Raw genomic sequence first — 20,760 nt, forward strand, 5'->3', positions numbered from 1 at the left:
ATATAATATAATGCAATGCAGTGCAGTGCAGTGCTGCGCTGCGCTATTTTACATTACATTACGTTACGTTATGTTATAATCATAAAGTGGTGTGTTTGTAGCTTAGTGTGATATGTCAATAAGGTCAGTCAGTAAATCATCACCTATTTTTGGAAAGGAAATCATGATTTCAAAATACCCTGTTTTCCCCAAAATAAGACATTCCCTGATAATAAGCCCAATCGGGCTTTTGAGCCCAGGGCAATAAGACCAAGTGCTTATTTCAGGGTTCAAAAAAATATAAGACAGGGTCTTATTTTCAGGGAAACACAGTATGGCTAGTGATTGGCTCATTGATTGTTACTACCTATTAGAAATATTCACACTATCATAAAGATTTATTCAACTGCATGGTTTATTTGCTTTATTACTGGCTTGTTCAGCAAAGCATACTAAAATAAACTCTAGCAAGCATGACAAGAAAGCATAGCCAACTAGTCATATGTAGTAAAAATAATTAGATTGACGTTAGATAGGTATCTAACATCACAGAATCACAGAACGTAACAGTTGGAAAGGACTTTCTTACAGGGTTGGTTTAATGTACAAAAAATATTACCTGTAGTGTATTTGGTTTTCAACTAATATTCTTTTCCATTCATATGAACATTTCCCACAACACTGCCTCTATCTCAGTAGACTAGGAATTGTTACGAGTGAGTTCTTAGTGTAAATAGACTAGAGTTAATGGGAATTATGTAAATCATATCTGGATAAAATCATTTATATGCTCCCATTTTTTAAAAAACCACATCTCTTAAGCTAAAAGAGAAATGCAAAACTTTTGGACTAGTGGATAAATGGTACTATCCGTAGATGGAATGGCACATAGTTGGAGGGAGTATTAATTTACTTATTAAATGGATTTTTTTTTTTTTTTACAATAGAGAACAACTCAGCCAGTCTTACCTTGAACAATGTGCATATCAAGCAGTTCAGAATGCTCAGGTCTGTTTCGGATCTTGTGCTTAAAATAATCTTCAGTCTGTAGAACATAAGAGCAGAGATTGTTACCTCACTAGCTTAATTTAAGAGCCACAGTGGCGCAGTGTTTAGAATGCAGTACTGCAGGTTACTTCTGCTGACTGCCGGCTGACTGCAGTTCGGCAGTTTGAATCTCACCAGGCTCAAGTTTGATTAAGCCTTCCATCCTTCTGAGGTCAGTAAAATGAGGACCAAGAATGTTGGGGGCAATATGTTGACTCGGTAAACCACTTAGAGAGGGCTGTAAAGTATTGTGAAGCGGTATATAAGTCTAAGTGCTATTGCTATTAACTTAAGATATTAGGTATTTTATTATAATGAGGAAACTGTACTATTTGAGTAGACACTCTCTATTTTGCTCTAGACTTAAAACATGATCTGCTTACAACAATTTCTAATCTGGATACCAAACTTTTAGTTAGATTTGGATCTGTTAAAGTCTCCATTAATATCTCTTAGAACAGAAATTACTGATAGCTGACACAATGGACTGGTGAATGAAACAGCAATTTAGAACATGTATGAAATTCAAAGCAGTTCAGTTTTTGTAACATAGACTGCAACTGCCTACAACATATACTTGGACTAAAGCAAATTCACTGACTTCATTTAAATAAATTTCATGTGCTGTTTTTTGTCCATGTAACCACTGTTGCATTTGTTTAAATTAATGTAATTAAACTAATGTTGTCTCTGGAGATTCTCAGTCGTCCAAACTAATGTTGTTTCAGGTCATGTGTGAAAAAAGGTTCAGACAGACCTCCCAGCAACCATCATTCTCTAGCTACCTAAGAAATATACTACTGTAAATTTCTTACTCAGTACTTTCAATTAAGAACCTAGTACTTTCAATAAAGGTTGAGAATGTACGGTATTTGTGAGTCTATTTTGGCTTTCCAAATGGATCCAGTTTAGGTCCTTTGACTCATATAATCCTTTTTTCCTTCTAGGCAATCAGCCAGTAGAAGCTTTTGAAGAGACAGTGAGATATTAACCTATGTCTGAAAGTACACAACACTTCAAAGATACTTCAGACTGCTTGAAGTTTCCCAAGCACATTAATTTTTCACAATGGGCTACAGATCCTTCTTTACATTAGCCATGACTTTTTGCAAGACACTCATGTAAAATAATGTAATCTCCCCCATCATCTTCTTGGCATCATTTTGAAACTAGTGGGTATATTTCTCCAGAACTGGTAGAATGGAGCCAATCATTTGGTTCTCCTGTCTGCATGAGACCCAGTCATCCTACTGTTCCATGAACAGAGAAATAACACATATGTTGTGTTATGGTGGCTATAAGTACAAAGAGTTCTAGTGCTCAGAATGTACTATGGCAGGCTAACTCTAGAGATTGATCTGACTGGCTCAAGGTTGATTCAGCCTTCCAATCTTCTGAGGTAAAATGAAGACCCAGATTGTTGGGGGAAACATGCTGACATTGTAAACCACCCAGAGAGTGCTGTAAAACACTCTGGGGCAGTATGTATTACTATTCCTATTGCTAATTCCTAAGCATTTCAAACCACTGGACATTTCTAGGATCTTACAAAACATCTCTATGCTATTGGCCACAACCTAGCATTATTTATGGTGGTCAAGGACTTTCCAGCCATTCTGTCATGTTCCATAAATTAGAAATATAGGACATTGAACCTACAGTCACAAACAAACAAAGTTTTTTTTCCAGTGGGATTATAGTTCTTCTTATGCATTTTTTTTAAAAAAAGGCCTAGTTGGTCTAGATCTCTTAAAAACAGCCTGTTCCATGCAGACAAAGACCTCCATATTATCATATTATATCTGTAAAGAGAAATGGAATCTTGTCTGAACAAAAGAATTGTTTCTATCAGGTATTTCGCAAACAGTATGGAGTGAACATCGTTCCGTTGATATTGTTGCAGGACAGGTGATACTTTGATCTTTGAAAAGAGGAGAACCTACCCCAGTTGGGAGTGGGAGGACAAGTTGAATCACCAGTGAACACAGGAAATCCTTAATCCAATGTACATAAGATAAACTTTTCCCCCCAAATAATTTATTTGCAAGTGGGCAGTGAGCAAAATTATTAAAATTCCAACCCTGCTGCAGTATTGGTGTTTCTATTATCCAAGCCTGTGAACAGCTACCAAACAAGTCAATCTGTTTTCATAATAGGAATCTGGCTTAACCAATGAGCCTATCTGTAGTAAGATAAATATGAGAATATATTGCAATTTTTTTGGCATTGGCTCTTCCATCTTGGCTTTTCCACCAGCTTTGATTTACAATGCCTAATCTCACTTCAAGGGCTGTTGACAACAAGACACAGAGCACCGGTGGTCACCAGCTCAAAGGAACCTTACATTGTTATAAGAACTGAAGAGCAATGTGGTACATGGCAAGTAAAAGCTTTCAAGCTTTCCTTCTGGGTTTTCCCCACAACCCCTTTGGTTCGCATGATCAAGTGTAGCTAACTTGAATACCCTTTCCATTTTACAGAGTTCAAATATTCATTTTCCTATGGCTATGTGCCAGTGCCTAAGCTGAACATTCCATCAATGTGTTCAGCACAGTTGCCTTCATTGAGATATGTCATTAAGCTTTTTTTTTTTCCAGCCACAGCTTCGCAGAGGGATTTTCTAAGTCCTAAAAAGATTGTTATCCAGAGTGATGCCATCACTATCTACCCACTCAAATGCCTCCCCAATGTTACCTTGGTTCTCTCCAAGCTCTTCTTTTGCTCATGGAAGGGAGAAGGGCTTTTCAGTGCTGCAAACAGAAACAGACAGAAGCCCAGTGAGTCCAACATGCATAGAGCATACATTCAGCTTCACATTCTTCATAATAATAACAATAATAATCACAACAGTAGCACTAACATCTGCAATCTTATAGAAATCACTCGTCTTTATCATAGATCGGGTGGTGGCATGAAAAATGGTGGAGGGTGGAGCTGAGCAAAGAGACAGATGTCATCTAAGCAGGAGATCCTCTTGTGGTGGATATTTTGGTGTGAGGGAGGCTAACACAAAAGCAGAGCTTATCCAGGATCTGGGCATTTTCTCTGAAACAGTCTAAGAGATGCATTCATAATCTTGCACATTAATTCTAAATACTGTTACGTGAGGTCATGCTTCTCAGATTGCGGTGGAGAATTCCGCATGATCAGTCAGAGAAGATCTAGCTGTAAACTGGACTGCTAATGAATGTCTCCCTTTAGCAACACTTGAGCTATATTTCATCACCTGGCATCAGCACTTAAGAAATCAATAAAAGGAAAAATGTGTTCTCCCCCCCCCATTTTATTTTATCTTTTTTCAATTTAGAGGGCTGCTAGTTATCCATTAAATTCCAATTTTCCCAGTTGTGTTTCTTTTACGAACCATTTTAGAATGCTTATTTTAGCAGGCAGCTTAAAAACCATTTTAAGAAGCCAAAAACAAAATATATCGGAAAAAAATGCCAAATTATTATAATGGAGGGGGGGTTGTATCTTGCATAGCCTCTTGGGACCATCAAGTTGCCCAGCCAGAATCAATGGAAAAAGGCAGATTTGGGCAATGTTCTTTTGAAAACATTTTGTGTGCCAGCAGTGAACAGCAACTACATATTTATTCAGGAGAACAGACAGGGAAATTGTAGTGTGTGAGGCAGAAACTGCTTCCTCAATTTTCCCAGTATTATGTATCCAATCATTTTGTTTTCTCTGCAGGTCCTTCACATGGAATACAATTCCGATTATGCTATAATGCAGGTTTTTTCAACTCTGGCAACTTTAAAATGTATGGATTTCAATTCCCCCTGTTGACTAGGAAATTCTGGGCATTGAAGTCCACACATCTTAAGTTGCTGAGGTTGAAAAACACTGCTATAGTATGAAAAAATACTAAAGCTACTGTAAGTCACTTGAAATGCTGGAATAAACAGAAAAGTGGAGTATAAATTCAAGAATATATTTTGAAAATAAATTAATTGCTGGCAAGGGGCACTTCAGAAATATCTGTTTTTCCATCTCCCATCTCTTCTGATTTTTCATAACATAAAATGTTTTGCTTGCTTCTGATTTCCCCCCCCTCTACTCTTGCTTGAAACTCTTCTTGCATGTCCTGTAGCCTAGGAAAAATGAGCAGGGGTGAAATTGACCCGAGTTAACAGGCAACAGGCCAGCTCTAATTGTCTGTTTGCTTCCAAACAGGCTACAGTAAAAACAAAAAGTTCCCTTGTGTTTTGGGGTTTGTGTGTGTGTTTTCTTCATAGTTTATCTTTTTTTTTATTTGCAAAGAGCTCTGGGACAATTAAGATCCCATTTCACTTAACCAGGCAGACAAGCCAGCATGCAAGAGTTTCGGTTTGTTGTATTTTTTACCCCCCTTGGTCCTTGTTTGTGCTGGGAAAGGAACTCTACTGAAATGGACGTTCACACAAACAGTGAGATAGAGAGAGAGGCCTTGTGCAACTGCAAGTGCCTGAATATAAGGTTTAATCAGTAGGGAGCTCATTTTATGCTGGATCTGACACTTATCCTTAATCTAGTAATCTCACTGGAGATAGAGAAAATGAGAAGGAAAAGAGAGAGAGAGAGATGGAGATAGAAATATTTCCCCATTTTCATTTTTTTTTTAAAAAAATGAAAAAATAGAAGGCAGGGATCTTCTTTTGCAAAATCTTAAACCTGACAAACTGTGCTGACTAAAAGCTAAATAAATACTGATCAAGTGGTCCAATCTGGCTCTTTGAAACATCAGTGAATTTTTCATAAGGAAATATTTCTTCCCCATAAACTTGTTTTTGGAACTGTTTTTCATCAAGTGGGAGGCTGCCCCTGTATTTTAAGAGGCTTAGAGAAGGTCCATTGGCACTAAGTCTTGACTGACTTCAATCTAATTCTTCGGGCCATTTCTAAGCCTTGCTATTCATTTCTGTTTATTATAGGTTGAAGAGAAGGGTTAAAGAGTAAAACTTCTTACAGTCCAAAGCTATACAAAATCCCCTAGAGGTTTATTTCATTAATTGAAGTGCGGCCCAGGATCCAAAAAGAAAGTTTGCAGGCAAAATTCAGGTCCCTGTTTTAGTAAGTATCAAATTATTGTTTGCTTTCTTTGTACAATTTGATAAGGTGTTCAGTCAAGCTGTACAATGAGAAAAATCAAAGACGATGCTTTTTTAATTTCACAAGCCTTTTTTTTCTTACTTTTGTTCACTATAAAAAATAAATTAAGAGAGTTAAAAACTTCTCTTAATTAATGATTTATCCAATCTTCACGTGCCAGTTATGGCTTCTCTGCTTCAAATGACATTTGTTGTCAGAGAAGTGAGTCGTTCTGCATCAATGTATTGGAAAAGCTAATTTATTATTTATCCCCTAGATTTAAGAGGACCCAGGAAATATATGCATCCAATATACACTCAAAACACAAACAGCAACTCCACAAAAACTAAACAAAGAAGAAAAAAAGTGAAATAAAAAGTAGCATAGAACATCTTCTAATGCCACAGTTAGCAGTTGAAGAAAGATGTGTGAGAAAAGGCAGAATAAGTTGTAAAAATGATCCGTGCCAACTTCACTGATCTAAAACCACCTTCCTCCTTTGAGATGTTTTAGAAGGAATATGCCTATCCAGACATGTGATCTGAACTAAGGTGGTGATGAAAATGCTTTGAAGAATAGAATTTAGGCAAATACATTTTTGAAAATATACTCTATCAATGAATCAAATAACAACACTAATTAAATCGTTTTCTTCAGTTATGAGTTTTGCCTGTGTAACATGTTGCAAGGAATATAGAAAGAAAAGTCACAGAGAAAAACACAGTGTTTATATAAAGTAAATACTGACAGAAAATGAGGAAGAAGGCTGAATATTATGGCTTATACTTCTGCTCTTCCTCTATGTGGGTTTTCCAGGAATCTCTTGTCCAAATTCATATACTTAGCACCCATCTTATTGCCTCAGCAGCTATTTCCAACCATTTTTGGTCACCATTTCCCTGCCTATTCTATAGAAATCATCACTGAATGAAGAAGCAAATAATCAGATTAAAAGGCAATTGACATCACTTGCCATAATAAATGACTACTATTTAAAATGGACTACTGTAAAGGCTGTTTCAGATTTTTCCCGATCTACTTTTTTTTTTTTTTGCAGAAAAAACAAACTGGCCAAAGACATGTGGCATAAATCCATTTATCTTGTATCTGGCTAGCTGAATCTAACAAAACTCATGCCTTAGTTCATGGCTGCACTCCTATCTGCTTTTATAAAACCTGGGTGAATAAATCTATTGCTCTTCAGTGGATGTGAAGGATACTGTCAAGCTCTGTCTTCTAGAAGAAGATACATTTTGGATTATGAAGGACAGGGAGATCAAGGTTTATCCCTCAGTATGGTGAACATTTGGGAGGTGGTACAGATCTGTTTGCCTGAGTGCATAACCTACAACTATTATTCTTGCTTCTAGTTCCCCGTCACTTTCTTCCTTCTTCTCTTTGTGACCGAAAATGCCTTTCGGGAGGTAAACTGGAACTTTTATGGGGTGTCAAAGCATCCTTTGACAGTTGGCAAACACCAATGACACCTCATTTTTGTAGAACACGCCAGCTTGGCCTGATAGCGGGATAGGAATAAAACTGTCAAGAACTTTGGGCCACGCATTGCATAAACAGTCCGTGAGGATCCACTCAGAAGTGATTACATGCTGTACCTGTCCTACAGAGGCTGAAATGCCCTATGAAACTGCCAAGCTGCTGCATGCGCCATTTGCAGGGAAGTGACAGATGATCCATGCCAAATACATAGAACCGTTGGCAAGTTGTGACTCAAGAAGAAAGCAGTAGCAGAGCTAACAACCACATGCTAAACCCAACGGATTTTGCAGAAATGGTGTGTGTGGCTAAGAGTTAGGGTGATCCAGCAGATAGAGTGTTTGGGCTGGGAGACCTGGATTCAGATCCTAGTTTGACCATGGACTCACTGGGTGGCCTTGGGCAAGGTGTTATTTCTCTCAGTCTCAGTTTCCCCATCTGCAAAAAATTGGAATAATCATGACCTAATGACCTACCTTAGAGGGGTTGTTTTGCAAGGCATCCCAAACCTGGCAACAAATTAATACAATCTAGTCTACCGCACATATAACCCCCCCATGGACCCAGTGCTCTTTAGAATTCGTAGAAAAGTACAAGTTAAAGTTTTATACCTTATTTTAATTATTATGGCAGCAATAATTGGTTGCCAATTGCTCTTGGCAATTAAAAAAAAATAATCCCAAATATAATTTCCAGGGAAACTCCTTCTACCTGCTTATCACTTCAGCAGAAAATAGGAGTACCACTCCTCTCAGGATGAGGAATAGAGAAAAAAATATATTTCTGCAGGATCCAATATCGATCGGTCACTGGGATCAGAGGTTTTATCTTCTGAGCTTTCGGAATCATCCGGAGCCCATCCTCAGGGAGTTTCTTTGTGTGCTCTAGGTTTTTCTGTGCATTGATGGCTGACTATTGGGTTGTTGATAGCCAGCCATCAACCCCCCAATATACATCTAAGAAGCTACACAACAGCCACTATTCAAATACTACACATAGAACAGCCCAAAGCAAAACAGAGATGTTCCCTGAGGATGGGATCCAGCATTTGGAAGGCAAAACCTCTGGTCCCAGTGACTGATTCAGATTGAATCCTGCAACATTATTCTGGGACACGTATCTTCCAGTGGTGGGTTGCTACCAGTTCGCCTGGAATCGGGCGAACCAGTAGTGGTGGCAGGAGGCTCCACCCACCTGCCCAGACACTTCTGCGCATGTGCCGAAGTGTCGCACACTCATGAGTGAACCGGTAGCAAACTAAATTGAAACCCACTACTGGTATATTCACCTTCTATGGGAAACATCTTTCTATACAGTACTCCTTTTTGAACCCTCCCCTGTGAAAAATTTGATTCCTCCAAGGGAACTGCATAGCTCTAGACTGGAGATGCTAAAGCAATTCACCTGTAGAGGACATTCCCTGCTCTGAATCAGTAATTATCCTAATGAAATACTCCAGGGACCGGGCTGGGAGAGCAGGGGAACAGTGGAGGGGACAGGGCAGACCTCAACCAAGTCTGCCTGGATACAGTATAGGTAGGGAGAACAAAACAAAGTACTTACGTGGCATGATGCCTTGGCTGGCAAGCTGCTCTCGGCTTCTTCGCTGCTGTAACCGCAACTGTAAAACTAGGAGAGAGTGCACCTTTCAGAAGTGAACGCAAAGTTCTGCCCAAATAACCGCAAACCTTTCATTTGTTCAGATTTTCCACTCTACAACTACAAAGGAAGAGTTCTGGACTTGATCACACGCAAGAAAGAATCTCCCTCATTCCAACAGCTTCGTCCTATTACTGAAATGCGTTTTTTTTTTTCATATTCTCTAAAACTAAGCCAATTAACCTGAGGTTTGGTCAAAGGATCCTTTCCCCACCTTCTCCCCCTTTCACTCCCATATGCAAAGGTTGACAATTTATAACACAGCAGCAAATTTGGCTAGGCAGACAAAAATATTGAGCTTTTGTTATTATGCCATTTTAATAAATTTATAATGCTTCCGTTTTGATTCGTAGAGCTCCCTTTCATGTTAGGTAGGGATGAAAACAACAAAATATTTTCACGAGTTTACAAAAGAAAAGTATGACAGCTGCAAAATTAAATTATTTCACATATGGAATATGTGGCCAAACAGATACTTGGTGTTCTGTTGGCCTACAAGAAGAAGCAGAAAATACAGAAAAGGAATGGGATCACTTTGATCTGTAAGATAAGAACATGAAGAATGACAAGAGAATGCAAGCAATAGCTATTCTTTCTCTGACAGCGTGAATGGGATTTACTAGACTGAAATTCTAACTAGATCAAATTAAATTGAGAGATAAATTAATGTGATGTGCATGTATCTTATTTAGAAATCAGTAAGTTTTATTCCCTGGTAAGTGAGATTGCAGCCTTAAACTACTACTGAAGGATGTTATGAAAAGGAGTCTTCTTCTTCTTCTTTGCATTGTTTTGTTTTTTGGGGCTTTTGAAGAAAAATAATGGATGTAGCTAAAACTGAGAGGGAGTCTAGGAAGGTATGGGCAATCTTACAGAGAAGGCCTGCCTTTGACTATAAATAATTGAATAATCTTGAAACTTCTGACATTTATTAAGTCCAACTTGTTCTTCCTTTCATTTGTGAGTAAAGTCCACTTATAAAACCTGCAAACACCTTCCTTCCTTCCTTCCTTCCTTCCTTCCTTCCTTCCTTCCTTCCTTCCTTCCTTCCTTTCTCTTCCACTCATGATGGATAACCAGGTACATCTGACATAACATAATCTTATCTTGAAGGTCAAAAGGTGAACACCATCACTTTAGCTTACATTGTCTTTCCAACAACCATTTAATAATGATCAAGGTTCAAATTCCAAGTCACTAGATTTGTTTCCAAATTGAAAATCAAGTTCAATGGCATTTTGGACTTATGACATTTTAAGAATTAGGAGAAATGAATGCTGCAGACCAGAGAGAATGTTAAGTGAAGAAATCATATTTTTTCTGCTACAGGAAGATGTGATACCTTCAACGTTTGTCAAAGAAGCAAGTCAAGAATCAATTTACATATTACAAATATTATGCAGAAATCTTTCAAAATTGCTCAACATACTGATGGGTCTGTACTGATTTTCAATCCAAAACATAGTTGCCAGGCGAGTAAGCCTGGCAAAGGGCAGTAGGAGAACATCCACAAAATTTCAAGAGAAGATGAACCAACAATCAAGACTAGGAAATGAATCTATATGAAGACTTTCAAACATCTTATATTCTTTCCATCCTGTTGATGAAGAAATCAGCCGTTTTTGGAAAGTTCTTATCCAAAACTCAGTAGAATAAAATCTTGCCAATTTGTTTTGACCAAATACAATTTAGTCAAGTAAAAGTAAAATATTCAAAGCCTTTGCCACTTCACTTTCTTTTACATTAGATTTTTTTTTCAAATCTCAATTTCTTTCTTTCCTTTTATTCTAGCAAGAAATCTGAGATTACAGTATTGATACTGTATCAGTATTGATAACAGAAAAGTTACTAAACCAAAGTGAGTAGATAAGGGCTGCCATGGTGAATAATAATAATTTTTGAAACAATTTTCTTAGAAACTTGTATAATATATAAGCTTCTCTTTTTCCAAGTAATATTCATTCATGATGTTGTTCTTTCACTTTTGCAAAATCTACTTTTTTTCCTTTAGCCTTTAAGAAAACGACTGCTATATCAACAAATAGACAAAACTCTGTTAAGTATTTTTGCTGTAATTACATACAGGGCTTCTCAAATACTTCAGAAAATCAACATCCATTATTTTGGTGAAGAAATTCATTAATGCTATTGGGGGGGGGGAACAGTCTCAATTTTTAAATCATGGCAGAACTGTTAAGGGAATGGAGCTTTGTCTTCTTGACAGGGACTAGTTCTTATTTGGATGGAACTGGGGAAAAAACTCTTGCCATTTCCACAAATAATCTCCAAGAAATGAGATCCGGAGACAAATGGCTTCCTTGGGGCACCAGCACCCTCTTGAAAAGCTCTCATGATTTGTTTATGCCTGCTCAGGCTTACCACTGCAGAGGGATTAAAACATCTGTTTGCATGCTGCTTTAATCAGAACTAGACAAGGAACTTGCCCACTTCAGAGAAGTCATTTCAGCAGGAGAACACGGGAGGAAAGAGATAGAGAGCTGGGGGAGGCAGCCGCCAAAAACCTGGACATTCAGAAAGTGTGGCCTGTTTCATCTGGTCTTAGAAACCAGATGCAAAGCTTTGACACCACGAAAGCTTAACTGCAGATATGCCAAAATACTTCCCATTTACAGCAAAGCTCAAAAGCGCCAATCCTGGAAAAAAATATTAGATGAGTTTCTGCAGTCCTATAATGCATCTACATTCTTTAATTTGAATGGTATGAATGCTTGATCTGTATCTTCAGCACATATGTATGGGAGAGAAAGGGAGTCTTCCCCACAGGAGACCAGAAAATTACAACCATGGATATTCAAAATGTCTAACACATTTTTTCCCTCTTTTTTAATAAAAAGAATTGTTATATAGCCATATACAATTACTAATGGTCAAGGCAGAATATTAATTATTTCCTAATTGAGCATATAGTAGTATTTATTTATTTATTCATTCATTATGATGTTCTTGTGATAACAATGGGATTTTTTTTGGAAAGATTTCTTTATTGTTTGCCTTTCAATTACTGCATAAACAATGACAATGATGTTTCAACTAATTATTAGCTAATAGAATGTTTAAATACTCATATATTATGAAAATCAACACCAAAATGTTCATAAACAAGTCCAAATTGAAGCCACTTTTGCCTTGTGTATATCAGAATAATACAACTGGTATTATGAATATTTTGTTCTTTTTTTAAATAAAAGTATCTGTGACTGTGAGATAGAATTTACAGTGAATCACTCATCTGCGAAAAAAATGGACTTATTAATTCTGTTCATTTACGAACCATGTGCTATTCTGCTAACAAATAAATCTACTGAGAAACTGTGCGGTCATTTCATTTAGTTTTAGAGATACTTTATCTCTACCTTTCAAACAATGGTTTGAATAAAGGCTGAGCTGATTTGCCATCATCGTTGGTTAGTTACAGAACCAGTAGATGAAACATGAAATAGGAAAAACTATTTAGCTAGAACAATGAACAAGATAGGCCATCAATCTATCCTATGTTTACAAGACATAAGCTCTCCATGGAAGTTAACATAACTCTACAAATACACAGATAGAGGCAGATTTCCAAAAAGCCTATATAGCCTAAGACATCCTTCTGTCTCAGTAAGACAGAAGATGGCACTTCCTCCTTTAAGCACATTCAAAAATTGGCTAGACTGGCAGTTGTACCTTGGAATCTCCTCCCTGTACTTAAGGGCAGCAGAGCAGCCAGGGAAGCATAATCTAAGTCATACAACACACACACACACACACACACACACACACACACACACACACACACTTTCAATTCCCAGTCTCAGAAAATTGTTCCATACTCCTGACGGTATATTAATCAACATAGCAGTCCCATTATGGGACTAACGGTAGCACTGTTTGGAAGTTCATTCACAGGTGACATTTATTCCAGTGCAACAAAACTGCAGGACAGGTATTTAATTATTCACAGTTCATTAAAAAGGCACCGATTAATCTTGTTCACCCGATGAATTTCACCCATCTAAGATCTTCCAATACTGTCTGTCAGGGAAATGGAACTCAGTTTCAGAAATTAGCAATAAGACCTAAACTTAGAAAGTGAACACTCCTTTGTGCATTTTCAGAGGGTGATATTCTGAGGGTGATACCAGAAATTGTACCAATCTGGAAAACTTTCTTGTGCCTTCCAAGATACTTTTTCTATACATTATGAACATGCTGCAAATTTATTCTGCATATTCCTCTTTTTTTCCCCCCATTCAGTTTGTTGAGCGAGGTCCAGAATTCTTGAGCTTCCCTTCTTTTGAGATAAGAGCGTTGGGTTACACTAGAGATAGAAAAGCTGAAACTATCTTTGCAGAGGGGGAAAAAAGCACTGCCTGAAGTCCAATTTTGGCATAGTGTTATTATAACCCCCCATCCCAATACATGTTCACTAGTGAAAAAACTGATATGTCCGGAGTCTATCACAAAGAACCTTTTACCGGATTAGAGATTTACTGAATGACTATATCATTAAAATGACAAGTTACTATAATTCTTCAGGTGTTTTCTAAACTGGTCAGGTAGTTATTCATATGTAGACTTGGTGGTAAAGCTGGGTAAAATATGTAATCTATCAAATCTATCAAAAATAATGACGAAATTCAATATATCTTTATCCAATTTATTGGCCGCCCAGGGTAACTCTGGGCGGCTTATGAATATTTCCATTATGTCTGTTTTAAATATTTCCCCATAATGCGGAAGCATCTTTCTCACCACCATTCAAGCAATGAGACTAAATACACCTGCTCATTTTCTGCATTAATAAACAGTTTCAGATATTTGTAAGTTTGCTCTTCTTTGCCTTTTTCTTTAGATCAATTACGACCATGCCACAGACTATAACAAATGCAGGCAGGATAAATCTGAGATTTAAATCAGGAGAAACGTTTGTTTTCTGATGAAGGCATAATAATAGTCCCAGTGAAAAGCGTAATTAATGAAATTTAATGTGCATATAAAGCAGACAATGTTGATTTCAATCTACAGTCACAACTCTGGGAATTTTTGAGGGATAATCAAAAGAACATTTGCTTTGGAATTCGAACATTTTTTTCATCAGGAGCTTATCAATTCTTTGTTACCACATTAGGTGGATTTTCTAACATGTTGCCAAAAATCTGCATTGTTAAAATATAAATCTAGTATGTCCAGTTCTTTCATTTGTCTCTCATTCTAAGTAGCACCTGAACTTCCATACAAAGCAGATTCCAGCTTCATACCTATTGACAGGAAAACAGATAAAAGTTTGCTCTCCATTCATAAGAGAACATAAAATACATTCAGACAGCACCGAATCCAAACAAAGCAGAGACAAGATAAATAGTCTGAATGAATCTAAGTTTCAGTGTTGCATTGTGTGCCACACTAAGTTATCTCTGTACTCAAAACCCGCTCAATTCAATACAGTTTAATACTCAATACAATATTCAAAGGAACACGCATGTTCCTTTCCTACACTGACAAATCAACCCATTTTCAGTACAACTGCTTAAGATTCTTTAGCCAGTAAGGCTGAACCCGCAAGCCTAAATATCATAACTTCCCATGTAGTCAAGCACCAGTCACCAACCTGAACCCTCAGTGATAGCTAGCAGATCAGAGATGAACTCTTAAGTAGTCTCCCAAGTTGCATCGTCTAGTTGTAGCAGTCCGATACTATCTGAACATGTATTTTTGGGAGCAACAATTCTCTGGAATGATTCCCTCCACCTCCAGGAAAAGTTAAACAGTTAGGGGGAGGGTTCTTGGGCCAACCACTTAATGTTTGTCCCATTTGATTTAATACAATTCCATTGATACTTGGAACCTGGCAGCCAGGCCAAAAGAATCATTGTTTCTGTGAAATTTGTCAGGATGACCTCAGAGTTTTTTAATTTATTTATTTATCTTTGGCAAAATAGACAAAATAGCATGCACCGTAGTTTCTTCACTTTATGGAAATGGAAGGACAGGAAAAAAAATCTCCATGCCTGCAAGACTGCTGAGTCCATTTCAGATTGATACCCCACTCAGAGCAGTGGATAGTCTGTCCCAATGGCATTTGAAGCACTTCTCACTGTAAGCGAAACTTGCTTGCTTTTTCCTTGACATGAGCTTGGCAGAACTCCACCTACCGTTATCGTTTTATTTATTTATTTGTAATGAGATTTTTGGCTTTATAATGTTCATGTTAATATTATCAAAGTAGGAAGCAATTAAAATTAAACTTATTATGAATGAAGTCCTAGAAAAACCAAAGAGCTAAACAAAGGAAAGCTCAACAGGCCTGTCAAAATATGATTTATTCCTGTCAATTTTCAAGACAGGTGAACTTGTCACAGGAGAACATTCTATAATAAGGTGTTACTCCAGAGGAAGTCCTACAATTAGGGGAAAATGATTTCAGCTGAGTATGGGATGGCTTTTAAATCAGTGTTTCTACATTTGACTCTAAAACAAGGCGGGGGGAATCTATGAACAAAATTATTCTTTAGTTATGCCTGCCTATTATTTAGGATTTTAAAAAGAAAGATCAACCCCTTGAATTTGATCTGGAAACAGGGAAGGTCACTTAGAATGGACAACCAAATTCAAACTGATGCATTCTGTGCTGGGGAAGCTTCTCAACTACTAGAGGTATCCAACCTATAACATATATAATTACAGAGATTCACCTGAAAGATTACCAAAACATCCAAGACAGTGTCAAGGAACCTGATCTTTAGACTATCCCATAAATAATTATCCCAATGCATTCTTCAATGCATGAGCAAATAGGGTACCAGAGTGGGGGTCGCATAAATAGATAAAATGACCATCGCCAAAACATTATTGACAGAAAAAGTCCAAGACTTTTATTTTGATATCACTCCTTTTTAAACAATGGTAACAACTAGAGTAATGGAAATGCCATTTTTCTTTTGCTATGTGAATGCTTTTCTAAAAGCCAAGTGTACAATTAGTCAAATACAGGCGACATATCCTTCTTGCATGTCGAATAAAAACCATTTGTCCCTTCTTCTGACTTGCCCACACATGTAAAAGGAGAATGCCATTATTGGCTATTATTTATTAAATAAATAAGGAATGCATAAATAATTTAATGAACTCACAGGGAATTACAAAAATGAGAGGTTGCCACCTAAATTGACACTTAAGTCTGTATTCTGTAATTATTTCAATTAGTCATCATAAGAATCCAATATGTCCTCAGGATGTACTCTAAAACAATGATAAATTTGTTTTTAAATTTTATAAGACAGCAGGACACGTTACTGTTTTGTAAAATGTACGATGTTACAATATATTTTTGTTACTTTTCCCTCATAAGAAAACATATTGCACAGTCCAGCAAGCTGTTAGCACTATGAATGAAACTCAGAAGTCTTAATTAGCTGTAATAGAGAAGTGACAGCGGTAAGAAAACAGGAATTTGTAAATGCTTAGTTATAAGCACAATGTGGTAAGTAATGAATATAAATTATGAGTGTTTTTATTATCGCCATTTTAAATCTAGCCAATAAACTAAGTTTTCAGAGAGATATACAAATTAAAAATATAAATTGTAAAGTTGGAACATATGTTTCAACAATTCTTCTATCCAGATGGAAAACCATCCAATGTTCATTTGAATCAACCAGATATAGGTTAGGGTGGGGTTTTTTTCCTCAAGATAATAGACATCTACATATCTACTACAATAAGTTAAGGATTTGTAAGTTTCACTGACGATCACAGGATTCCCAAGAATCCAAGCACTGAACACTGAATTAATTTTGTGTACCTTATGTGCTTCACATTAGTCTAGTACCACTGAGATGGTAGCACAATGTCTGGTCTGCACAATGCCTGGCCTGCATTCTCCTAGAGTAATATGTTGTCTGCCTAGAAATTAGGTATCAGGAAAAAAGAAATTTCTAGATGTAGATATTTGATTTTTACTAACTGCCCTCCTTGAATAGCATTGACACACCTCTCCTACCCCAGGGAGAACTGGGCCATTCAAACAGATGCCATCTCGTTGATCTGTTTTAATGACAAAGCTGTTTGCCGCTATAAGCAACTTGGGGTTTCAAGAAATGAAACACTTTCTTAGCAAGTAACTGCCTTATTGACAACTTCTTTCATTTATGTGGATATGCAATCATTCTATAAAACCAGTATCAGGCACAAAGAATGCAAATAATTGTTAAATTTAGAAAGCCGAGATGAGGGAAAACAATTTCTCTGGTTGTTTAGTTCTATAGCTCATTTTAAAAAAGTAAAAGAAGAACCATCATTCACCTTTGTGTCTTTGCTACATTTCCTGTGGCAGGAACTGGATGTCACAAGCAAGCCACAATCTGTAGGTAGCACTTTTCCTTCACTTTGAGGAGAATCACTCCAAGCACCAAATTAACCAGAGGGACTGTTCACATCATAGCTAAGTTCTTAAGCACTGTGATTCAACTAGTGGTTGACTCTCGGCTTTATATAAAAGAAAAGATACGTATTGTTCCCCTCAATACGTTAATGACAAAAACTACTAAATGCATTTACAGCATTTCTGACCCAGCAACATCATGTTTAAGTGACATTAGTTTTCTAAAATATTAGCTTTAGGGAGAAACGCTCGTTGGTGTTGTCTGTACAGCTCATAGAAAGAGTTCTCCAGAAAATAAGATGGGCACAGTTACCCCAACATTGCATATGTCATTGTCCTAAAACAAGTACAGGGTAATTACATTTTTGGAAAGAGAATCTGGATTGGAACCATGCCCCATAAACTGACTCCGTTAGAAAAGCTAAAAGGAACAAAATGTATGGGTCTCAAAGAGTCATAAAGTTTACTTTTAGCCTGGAATCATTTGAAAACTATGTTCTGTGATCCTATCATCAGCTCTGTAATCTCTATACCCCCAACACCCCCGCTTTTAAAAATAACACATAAATGACTCTTAAAAACAATAGTGGCTCATTCTAGAGGAATGCGGTGGCTCAGAGACTTATCCCCATCTCTCCTGCTTGCTTCAGGAAGATGGCAGTGTTGCTCTGGGATTCCTGGGTTACAGATCAAGCCTTCTCTTTTTCAGTGAATGGCTCTGTACCATTAGCATAAGACAGTCTACTAATGGATTGTGAGGAATGAGTTATTCTCATGAAATGTAAGATCACATTGATAGAGAAACCACAGCAAAGCACTGATCCCAAATCATGGAGAACCGAGCCAGGCAAAGCCTCTTACTTTTGTACACAGTTCTCTGGAGTTTTTAAGCTGCTGCCAATTTTCTATTTTCTAAGCAAACATTGCAACTGACCACCCAGCTGTCTCACACGTCCTGATAGTACCCGAGTGCATTAGCATCAGGAATCTTCTGATCTCCTCGTTATCTCTGATGTAGCAGAGATCAAACCCAGCTGCCACCATCTCCCTTTCCCATATCGAGTGGGTGACATTCTGGAATGAATTGCACCGTACAAATGCAGAATGTGAGTGTGCTGTGCATTCATTGGTCACACATAAGAGACATCCTTGGGTGGCAAGAACGGAATGCTTTCAAAAGTGGTAATTGTTTTTGTAACAGCCAATAAAAACAAAATATCAAGACAAGTGTGTGCAGAAGAATCTTCCTTTCCCCTGTATGCTATGATAATGCGCTCCCTCAAAATCACCATGATGCTATTTTACAGATGCTACTACTTAGTCAATTGACGGTCTCTGGTCCTTGTTCACCATCACTCACCTTTGTTCCTGTTGTAGGTCCGCAAAGAAGAAGCCCTGAATGGGGCTTCAACGCTCTGTGGAGATCTGGTACATGTTTTTTGTAGCAAAGCTTCAGAAAATGGCAATCGGTCGCTTGCCTCTAGCTTTATTTCTCTGGTGATGTCATTTTAAATATTTTGCATGTTCCATTTGTTATTTGTACTTCTAAAAAAAATGATGCCTTTCTGCAATTCATGTTTGTCCAATTAGTCACAACTCTAAAGGAAAGAAAGCTGGCTGCCTAGACGTTGGAATAAAGCATTAGGGCCGGCATACACAGGACAGCACCTGACTTGAACAGATGGGAGGAGATACTCTTATTTAACAACCAGCCTTATGGATTTCTGATCCAGTTCTCTCTCTCTGTCTCTCTGTCTCTCTGTCTCTCTGTCTCTCTCTCTCTCTCACACCCACACCCACACCCACACCCACACCCACACCCACACCCACACAATATATATATATATATATATATAATTTCTCCTAGATTAGGAGACTTCAGAATGATAGCTGAATTCTTTTTTTTTTTTAGTAAGCTAGACTATTGACATAAATTGTAAACAGTGAAAGAACAGAAAGAGAGGGAGCAGATAAAAAGGACAGATAGAAACGCATTCCTCGTCTACTGAACAGCCTCTGTGATAGCAAGCCTATGACAGCTTTACAACTCCTTGGTTATTTTACTTGCATGCTGCTTAATGAGAAACAGCCTCTAGCTGAGGTTCACTGAAAAAGAAAGTTTTAGGAGAAATTCTCGCTGTGTTAGCCCTACCTGATCTGAATTTGCTCCGAATCAGCATAGAGTGCTCAGACCCCAGAAGTGTCATGGTGAAGCCTTGTGAAAATTCCCAGGGTCAGAAAGCCCCTCGGTTCAAATCATAAACCGGCACCAAAAAGAGCAGCTGACCACAACCAAAGGATCACAATTCATCTAGCTCTCCTTGGAGTATAGGTGACTGCAAAAAGCAGGAGAAGAGTTTGGGAAGTTTGGTCTCATCCAGCACTAACCCGCCACGGAAACATACTGCATGCCTTTGCACTGTGTTGGGCTAGTTAACTTCAGCAAGCAGACCCCTCCTTCCTATCCACCCCCTCCTCTCCTTTCTCAAAGTTTACTATCAGCAACATCACCGGGTGTCCTGACTGATGTCATAGTCTAGCAGGGAGCAGACTATCCCTAAAGGGTCCTTAGGAAAGACAGAAGTTTGATATCTGATCCGCTATTACTACCAACAGGAACTTGGCCAATCAAGGCGCTCCCTCCCTCTGACTGCAGGGGTTCAAAGCAACTCTGAAATATCAACAAGACTCCTGCTTAACTCTTGCTGAGCTGTTGCAACCAAGAATTCAAAAAAGAAGAGCGGCATAGGGACAAGGCTTCTACCAGGGAGCTTAATAACTACATTCCAAGGACTTGGAATGGCAGAGATTTGTAATTGGCAGTGAGGCTCTGTGTCAGACTCCCTCTTCTTTACTATGTCTGTTATTCTAGTACTACACATAAAAGGTATTAATAAATTCACAGATGTCACAGAAATAATGGTCAAAAACTCACCAAAGCCAGGTTTTATGTGCAGATATGGTTTTATAATATTTATATTGAAAACACAGGTTCTGGGTGAGTCCAGTAGTTGCAAAGTTCTCCCTACTCTACCCAGTTCAAAAAACATGTTTAAATTATTGTCTAGCCAGCTGAAAAAGACTTAAATCTAAAGGTCTATGTCTGTCTGTCATCTATCTATCTATCT

General features: G+C 37.8%; 1 protein-coding gene across 2 annotated transcripts in view; it reads right to left on the reverse strand.

Moving 5' to 3' along the window:
• The window catches only part of MYOCD (myocardin), a 38,660-nt gene extending 18,475 nt beyond the window's left edge, over nt 1-20,185 (reverse strand). The window contains exons 1-4 of one of the 2 annotated variants that reach the window (XM_034408480.3): nt 19,785-20,185; nt 9,154-9,219; nt 3,721-3,776; nt 949-1,024 (exon numbers count right to left, since the gene is read on the reverse strand). In XM_034408480.3, the coding sequence (XP_034264371.2) occupies nt 949-1,024; nt 3,721-3,776; nt 9,154-9,219; nt 19,785-19,839 (253 nt within the window). In that variant the 5' untranslated portion in view covers nt 19,840-20,185. Of the gene's footprint in view, nt 1-948; nt 1,025-3,720; nt 3,777-7,979; nt 8,029-9,153; nt 9,220-19,784 lie in introns of those variants that run through there. The other variant, XM_034408483.2, reaches the window with a different exon arrangement.
• Between the last annotated feature and the right edge of the window lie 575 nt (nt 20,186-20,760).

This window comes from Pantherophis guttatus, chromosome 2, assembly GCF_059756535.1.
Source record: "Pantherophis guttatus breed Tessera chromosome 2, ASM5975653v1, whole genome shotgun sequence".
NCBI classification, from domain to species: Eukaryota; Metazoa; Chordata; class Lepidosauria; order Squamata; family Colubridae; genus Pantherophis; species Pantherophis guttatus.